Source organism: Nyctereutes procyonoides, unplaced genomic scaffold (genome assembly GCF_905146905.1).
Source record: "Nyctereutes procyonoides isolate TBG_1078 unplaced genomic scaffold, NYPRO_anot_genome, whole genome shotgun sequence".
NCBI classification, from domain to species: domain Eukaryota; kingdom Metazoa; phylum Chordata; class Mammalia; order Carnivora; family Canidae; genus Nyctereutes; species Nyctereutes procyonoides.
Genome location: NW_026575131.1, coordinates 58,176,576 through 58,185,043, shown reverse-complemented (window position 1 = coordinate 58,185,043; position 8,468 = coordinate 58,176,576). Strand labels below are relative to the sequence as shown.

The 8,468-nt window shown below is 69.3% G+C and overlaps 1 protein-coding gene across 1 annotated transcript; it reads right to left on the bottom strand.

Moving 5' to 3' along the window:
• Positions 1 to 1,685: 1,685 nt before the first annotated feature.
• Positions 1,686 to 4,878, bottom strand: C2CD4C (C2 calcium dependent domain containing 4C). The gene is made up of 2 exons (XM_055344445.1): positions 4,815 to 4,878; positions 1,686 to 4,517 (listed from the first exon to the last, which is right to left on the bottom strand). Exon 2 carries the CDS (start codon positions 4,483 to 4,485, stop codon positions 3,214 to 3,216), a length of 1,272 nt encoding a protein of 423 aa, XP_055200420.1. The 5' UTR covers positions 4,486 to 4,517; positions 4,815 to 4,878; the 3' UTR covers positions 1,686 to 3,213.
• Positions 4,879 to 8,468: the final 3,590 nt, after the last annotated feature.

Sequence of the window (8,468 nt, the reverse complement as noted above, 5' to 3'; positions counted from 1 at the left end):
ACCTGGCTCCTGCGTTCTCTGTCTGTGACACGGGGCTTCCTGGCTGGGATCTGAGGCTCCCCACAGAGGTCCGTGTCCAGCATCCAGCAGGGGCCCAACAGGCACTCCCCGGCCGGAGGACCAACACTCAGACGCCTCTGCTCCCCCCACAGCCCACCCAGCCTGGCACGGCCGCCCCGTCCCCCAGGTCTGCGTGGGAGTGGGTGTGCCCGCCCAGGCTCTGCAGAGTCAGGGGTGCAGGGAGGCACCTGCCCTCTCCTCAACCCGCCTCGCTGCCCCCGCAGGTCCTCCGGGCTGTGGCTCAGGCGTCCCCCCTCCCCAGTGGTGACCCCTCGACTACATCAAACGGCTCTGCTCTTGTCCCCAGCCTGAGTGCCCGCCCGGGGTGGCCCCTCCTGGGAAGGCTCGTCTTTCCAGCTTTGCCTCATCTCCGTCAATCCCGGAACTGGGGTGGAGGAGGACGCACGATCCCCTTTCTGAGCAAGTCCCTGAAGGTGCCGCTGACCTACCTGGACTCCCTGGACCTCAGCTTCCCCGTCTGCCGGGTGAGTGAGCCCAGGGCAGCCCAAGCCCCGCTCCCTGGACAGGAGGAGGCCCCGCTGCCTGCCTTGCTCTCTGGTGTCCCCTGGCCCAGCCCCCGGCCCTGGGACGGATGCCACCTCTCGCCACGCCTGTGCTGGATAGGGTCCTTCGCTCGCCTCGCCAGCCCCTCCAGGGACGAGAACACGGGGAGGCGAGGAGCCCAAGCTAACACGAGTCTCAGCGGCTCCTTAGATGAGGGCAAGGCCGGGGCGGGGCTTGGGCCCCCCCTTTACCCGCAGGCTGCCTGGTTCCCCAGTGACCCCGCAGGAGCCCGGGAGGGGGCCCAGCATGGTGTCGGGGCTGAGGACACACGGACCGAGATGAACCTGCCCCAACCCTGGTGTCGGAGACACACGTGACCCCCATCAGCACGTGAGCAGCGATCGGACGTAGGACCCACTGAGGAAAGCCCCCTTCCCCAGCCGAGGGAACTGGGAGGGCTCCCGGGAAGAGGCACCGTCTCAGCCGAAGCCTGAAAGTGAAGTTGGGGGCTGGGAGGTGTCCCCGGCTGAGGGAACAGCAGATGTCCGGGGCCTGCAGCCCCCGCTGTCCCTGCTGCCCCGGCCCAGGGGTCTCCAGGCCCCAGGACAAGGCTGGGGGTGGCCTCTGGCTGAAGCGCTTGCCCTCTGAATCCTTCTGGCTGGGGGGCAGGGCGGGTGCTGCTCTGGCAGCTGACGGCGTCAAAGGGGGTCCCTGTTGGCGACGACCCCACGGGTCCCCCTTGTCCCCAATCAGCAGAACCAGCAGGGGCAGGCCCTGGGCTCCCACAGTGAGGGGGTGGGTGCAGGTCCCCGCTCTCATTAGCCAGGCTGCCAGCGGTGGTTCCCGAAGCACCTGTGCCCTCGTCCGTGGGGTGGGCTGTCCGTGGGGTGGGCTGTGTGTGCTCGGAGGGCAAGGACAGGACCGCACACACCCCTGCTGAGTAAATGCCGCCGTCACCCGTCGCCCCACAGGGCCTGGGCGTCCCTGGGGCGTCACCCTGTGGCAATCAGGCCTTCCCGCCTCCGCCCCCGGCAGGAGACCGAGGATCCCCGGGCTTCACAAGCACCCCCCCAACTCAAGGCAAAATCCCTCTTGTTATTAAACACCAAAGCAAACAGATCTCCACCCCCGCACTCCCAAAACACCTTTATTGCACTAAAAACAGCATTTATAAACAAACACACTGGGGAGAGGCTGCGAACTCGGAACACAAAGATGTCAAACGGTGCAGGGCATGTAAGACGGGCCCTCCGCGGAGGGCGAGCAGGGGTGCGAGCGCCAAGCATTCGCCCTCTGTCCACCTGCTCCGGGCCTGTGGGGGCCTCAGGCCTAGGACAGAGGGGGGGGCGGGGGGCACAGCAAGGGACCTCTGCTCCAAGGGCCCCAGATTCTCAAAGTGCAAAGGGGAACACGTGCTTTCCCCGGCGATGGGGGAAATCATCCCTCCCCCAGTGCGATTTGGAAACCCAGTCAGGAGGACAACGTTTGAACGGGGAGGGGGCCCCAGGGTTCCCCAGGAGCATGCCCGCCAGGCAGCCGGGGACGGGCAGAGGCACAGCCGGCCTGGCCTGGCCCCTGCTTCGAGATGTACCCCTCGTTTGGTGAAGCTGGGAAATGTCCACAGACGTCATTCAAGGACCCACATTGCGACACAACAGTTAAACTCATGCAGCATGAAGGGCACAGCCAGGGTCCTCCCTGCATCCCCCCCCACACTAACCCGAAGCTATTTACCATGCACAGCAGGAGCCCAGCAGGATCCCCGGCTGTCACTTCCCGGGGTCTGCGGCCAGGGGTGTGCAGGGGTGGCAGCGCCCAGCCTCAGAGGGACAGGGAGGGCCGGGGGCTGGGGACCGCCCTTGGGGCCCGTGCTGCACGGCCCCGCCGGGGAGGGAGGCTCCAGATGCCCCGGCAGGGCCTCAGGTCAGGCCGGCTGGCCGGCAGGGAAGGTGCTGGAAGAAACCAGCAGACAGGAGACGAGCCCCGGTTCCGGCGTCATCTCCAGGCTCTCCTCCACCGCCAGCTCCGTGGCAACCCGGCCTCCCTCCTCCGCCCGTCGGGTGCTGGCTCTCGGCCCCCATGGGCTCCCGCCTCGCTGACCGGCTCTGCCTCCGGAGCCTGGGAGGGCCGAGCGCGGCCAGAGCCAGCCGAACCCGGGGCGGTGTGTCCGCAGCCCTGCGGCCGCTGTTGGCACATCCCAGGCCCGGTGCTGCTCGCCGGCAGGACGACTCTCCGGCCACCACCAAAGATACTTGGCTCGGCCTCAGGACGGGCAACCTCCCGGTCCGCCATCCCTCTCTGCTGCCCCCCGCACGGGGTCCCAGCCGCCACCCCGCCCCCGGCCAGAGCCCCTTTCCAGAGCTCAGAAAGGGGCAGGGCGGCACGCAGCTTAGGGCATGGGTGGGGGACACTCAGCCCCGCAAAGCGTCCCCTTCTCCTCCCCGGCAGCCCCCTCTCTTCCTCCTCCGAAAAAAATCAAGCCGTGAAAACTACCGTCCCCGTCACCGTTGGCAACCGGGTACCGGCCAGCGGGGACTGCCGCCCAGCCTGAGTGGAAACCCCCCGGCCCCCCGCCACTGGCCTCCTGCCCATCGGGATCCGGGTGGGAGGGGAGCTGGGGCGTGCCCTCTGCACCCCCAGGAGAGGCCCTTACAAGGAGGGGAGCAGGGAGGTGAGGGGCAGCTCCTTCTCCCCGAGCAGCGTGTCCCGCTTGAGGCTGCTGCCCTTGTTCACCACCTTGATCCTGAGGGCCAGCTTTCGGACGCTGGCCGGCCCCAGGCCGTCGAAAAAGAAGTCTTCGTTGAAGATGGGGTGGCGGCTGTTCTTGATGATGGTGCTGCGCTGCTTCTGCAGCTTGCCCGGGACCAGGCACAGCCCCACGCAGCAGTTGATGCTGCGGGCGTCGCACAGGCAGTCATAGAGGCCCTCGGCGGCCAGCAGGCGCACCCGCAGGCGGGCCTGCGCCGCCTCGTACTCCGCCAGCAGCCGCACGCTGCCCCGGGGGCCCACGCGGACCACGTGCTCGGCGCGGGGCGCCTGGCCAGTCTCGGGGCCCGGCTCGGGGGCGGCCCTGCGGGTCAGGCGGCGCCGCGCCCCGGGGCTGGTGTCCGGCGCGCCGTCCTCGCTGGCCAGGGAGCCGTGGCGGCCGGCCGACTGCTTGAGCTGGCTCACCTTGGCCTGGCTGTCCTGGGCGAACCCCTTCAGCAGCGACACGGAGCGTGAGAGCAGAGGGGACCCGAACGGGGAGGACTCGGCCGAGGACCCGGTGTCACTCTCCCCGCCGCTGAAGTAGCGGCTGGGGCTCATGAGGGCCCCCACCGCCTCCCTGGGCACCCCGTCGCCCCCGTTGGCCTTGGCGGTGCCCCCCCGACGGCGACCAGCCCCCGGGGAGCCCACCTGAGCCAGGGCCCCGTGCTCGCTGTGGAACAGGGACTCCTTGCGCCGCGTGTGCGGGCTCTCGGCCAGCGTGGCGAAGCCATAGGATGTCTGAGCCTTGGGCACCGACGGCAGGGACATGGCGCCCTGGGCCTGGGGGTCGGCGTTGGTGGCAGCCTCCTCCACCGGCCAGTCCTCCGCGCTCTCGATCTGGATCACATGTCGCGTGGCCGCCTTCAGCAGGTTCTTGCTCTCAGCTGCCAACTTGGCCGGCAGCCGGGGGCTCCGGGGGGCTCGGCGGGGCGGGCCCGAGGCCGGGTTCTGCTCAGTGGCTGCTGCTGCGGGGCCCGGCTCGGCCTGCCCCTCCGCATCCGTGGGGCCGGCGGGCAGCTTGGGGGGTATGAAGAAGTCGGGGATCTTGTCGGGGGTCAGCACGTTGCTGTACAGGGGCCCCTTGGCAGCCTTGTCCCCGGCCTCGCTCCCGGGGGTGCCGTGCTCCCCAGACCCCCGGAGCCGCTCCAAGAACCACATGTTGGTCTTCCTCATGGGGGCAGGAGGCCAGGTGGGGTCTGCAGGGTCTGGGGAGAGAGGAACCGGGGCCCTGCGACCGGCGCGGGGGCGCGGGGCGCCTGCTGGGGTGCACCGGGCTGGGCCCGCGGCGGGGTCGAGCAGGGCGCGTCACCCCCCTCCCCTCCCGTCCCCTCCCGTCCCCTCCCGAGACAGACCCGAGGCGCCTGGGCAGGTGGGGGCGGCGCTCGGACCTGGGGGGCCCCGGACCGCGACCCCCCCCCCCCCGGGCCGGGCCCCCGACGTGCTCCCCGCGGGTCCCCCCACCTGTGGCTTCGCCCGGCGCCGGGCGGGGGCGGGGCGCTCACCTGCGCGGCTGGGCCGAGGCCGGAGGTCGCCCCGCGGGCTCGCGGGGGCCGGGGAGGGTCGGGGCGCGCGGGGGACGCGGCCGCAGCTGCTGCCCGGGCGGCGGCGGCGCAGGGACTCATTCACCCGCGGGGAAGCCCCGCCCGGCCGCGCCGCCGTATTCCTCCTAGTACGGCCGCGCGCCCCGCCCCGCCCCCGCGCGCCCCGCCCCCGCCCCGCCCCCCCGCCCCCCCGCCCCGCCCCCGCGCGCCCCGCCCCCGCCCCGCCCCCCGCCCCCCCTCCCCCGCGCTCCTGCCTGCGGATGCGCGACCCCGGGCGACCCCGGGCGCCCCAGCCTCAGTCTACCTGCGCGGGGCTGGCAGCGAGGGGCGGGGCTCTGAGCGCGGCCCCCCCACCCCCCCACCCCAGCAGCCCGGGGCGCGCGGAGCGTCCCCTAGAAGGCAGGGCCCCTGCTCGCCGCTGCACCGGCGTCCACCCCGCCCAGGCGGGGCACAGCCCATGGAGCAGCCGGGGGTGGACGCGGGCGGGCGGCGTTCTCGGGATGCCCAGTGCCCCGTGCCCCGGGGGACAGGGACGCGGGCGGCCGCCAGTGTGGGTTTGCTGGCTCCAAACGCGCACCGGGAAAACACGATGGAGGGGACACAGGAGACGGGGGACCTGCTCCTCGGGGCTCAGGTCAGCAGGTGGCCGCAGCCCCAGGCCTCGCAGCGCCCGGCCGCAGGTCCCCTGGGCGTCCCCGGCTCCTCTGCTTGCTCAGCCGCTGCCCGCCCTCCCAGCCTCGGCGTCCCTCTCAGTCCCCTCAGTCCTGAGGCCTCTCTCGGTCCAGCTACTGCATGGAGGAACCCCGAGCCTGGGCTCGATTAGATCACGACTGTCCAGGAGCCTCCTGTGTTCCAAGAGGGCCCCAGGCCTCATCGTGGCCCCCGCTGGGGTGCGGGCTGGTCAGCAGAACGGGGTGCAGCCCAGAACTGCCGCCATCCACACCTCCCTTGACTTTGGAGTGGGTGCGGCTTCGAGTGCCAATGTCCAGATGGGAGAGGCAAGGCGCAGAGAGGTCCGTGACGCCCCCCGAAAGGCCTGTCTCAGCTTTGCTCTCTTAGCAGACATTGAGTCCTCTCGGTGCTGGGGGGCCCGGGCATGGCCACAAGGGTGACAGGGAGGCCGATGCCAGTGAATGCTTCACTTCCCCTCTACCTCCAGGAAGCCCGCCCTGCTTGGCAGCCAGGCAGGCCCAGCATCACAGCCTGACGCAGCCCGCTGCACCCCAACGTGAGCTACCGTGGAGGACGCCCCCGAGCACACACATTGCTCTTGTTGGGCCTGGAGCTCCTGGGAAGGGGTGGGGTGTGTCTCCAAGACACTGGGGTCTTTCATAAACACCTGCCAGATAAGTGGATGACCTAGCCCCACAGTGAGGAGGACTCCTAGGTCAGCGCTCATCCCGTGGGGGGCAGGAACGAGGGCCTCAGGGCCACCAGCCACCTTTGTCCATGCAAGGATAGGGACAGTGGTGCTCACAAAGGAGAAGTGCCTGAGCTGGTCTCAGGAAGGGGGGGACAATGCCAGGCTTTCTGATGACAAGCCAGCCCGGGCACTTGGGGCTTCACTCCCCGCTCCCCTTACCCAGCTCCAGCAGGGTCTCCGCCCCGTGGGTGGAGGGAGGAGGCGTTGACTTTATTCTGTGCTGATTCCTGTGCTAAGCTCCTGGGGACACTAATCTGGAGGTGCTCCCCTGGGATTCGCATCCGGACTGCTGGCCGGCATCTGGACCGTCTGGACAGGTGTCTCCTGGGCAGTCCTCGGGCACAAAAACTGCCCCCCTGCACCACAGCCTCAGAGCGAGGATGGCAGGGGATGACACGACAGGGCCGAGGCTACTGCGATGGAGGCGCTGGTCACTGCTATGGGGGGGGGCTGGCCAGGCCTCAGAGGGGACCCCGGAACCTGATTCCCACCACAGCGGGCTCAGCCAAGGCCTCACCTCTGTGCCCCCACCCCACACTGAGGCTCAGAGAGACAGGAACCTGGGGATAGGTCTTGGGAGGGGTGGGTCCCGCAGGCTGGCCCTTCCAGCTGGTCAGTCAGCCTTGGGGCGCATGAACGGGAGCCCCTCCAGGCCACAGAGCCCTGAGGCCGACTGGCAAGGCAGGCCCCCCCCCACCCCAAGCTGCAGCCTTCCTGGGATCTGAAATGGGGAGGCTGCGGTCTTTAGGCCCAAGTCGGGGAGGGGCTCGGGTGCTACTGACCAGCCCTCCCACCCGGAGTCGTGGCCCTTGTGCTGCCCGCGCTGGTCCTCTGCTCCCCCGCCCCCCGCCCCCAGGGACCTGACATCCTGGGAAGGAGGAGCCCGGCTGTCCCCAGCTGTCCCCGCAGCCCCAAGCAACCAGGGCTTCGAGGAAGGAGCTCAGAGGAACGGCTCCAGGCGGAGGGGCCACCTCGTCCCCACACAGCTCTGGGCAACAGCCCTGTCCCTCCCCTGGGAGAGGGCCCGGAAGGCCTGTCCGCTAGCTCCCAGGAGAGACCTTGGCCGCCCCCCGGGGTTCCAGACGGGGCACAGGGGACCCCATTCGGGGAGGAGGGGAAGCAAGCGGCTCAAGGCTGCTTCCCGCCGGGGCTCCCCGAGGATGAGGCTGGCACAAGGAGCATGTGCGGACCGCACAGCTGGAGGGAGATGGGGCGGGAGAGGGGTGCGAGGGACCCCGCCGCAGCCAGGCTCCTGGGGGTGATGGGGGGAGCCCCTGCACCCGCATCTTAGGTAGGGACAAGGCGACGCCCACAGCGACACAGCCCTTGGGTCCCGCTCGGGCAGGGGTGCTAACTGGGAGAGGCTTGCGGGACCAGCCTTGCGGGACGCGGGGGAAGCCAGGAGCGAAGGAACAAGCGCATCGGGGCCCCTCTCCTGCCCGCAGATCTCTGGAATCTGATACTTGCTGAGACTCCCCTAGTCCAGAACCCAGTCAATCCTCCTGGCTGCCCCACCTGCCTCTCCTCTCCCCAACGCCGATTTCCCACTCAGAAATCCGATCACTTCTGTGCTTGAAGGGTCCCAGGCGCTCTCCCGGGCCCCAGGCTTCAGCCCGGCGCTGTCCTCCCCTCCACCACCCCTCTGCTCTCACCTCCAGTCACACAAGCCGTCCTTCTGTTCCCGGAATGTGCTGTGAGCCACACATACCACAGGGCCTTTGCACATGCTGTTCCTTCTGCCTAGAACTCTGTCCTCCTCACCTGGGCCTCTCATCCTCCAGATCACAGCCCCTGGGTCATTCCCTCAGAGAGACCCTCCTGGATTTCCTGGGGTCCCTAAGTTGCACGACTCTCTCCTTTTCAGAGTTGTCATCACACGCCGAGCGGTGATTTGATTCATGTCCCTTGACTATCAACTGCATGAGGACAGATCTGTCCCGGTCACCGCTGCATCCTTGGTATCCACCTGGCCGAGGTCCTGGCAGGTGAGAGGAGCCCAACACAGGCACAGAGCAGATATCAGGATGGGGGAGCGGCGGGTGGACCAGTGAAGGGAATGAATAACAGATGGACGGCGGATGGGTGGAGAGGCCGAGGGACAGACGGGTGCCTCTGTCTCCGTGTCCCTAAAGTAAGACACACGGCGGCAGAGTCCCCTCTGGCTCTGCCTTTTGAAAGCTGCCCCCACCCAG

Coding starts and splice junctions, on each gene's coding strand:
- C2CD4C (XM_055344445.1), bottom strand. CDS start 4,485: ATGAGGAAGACCAACATGTGGTTCTTGGAGCGGCTCCGGGGGTCTGGG.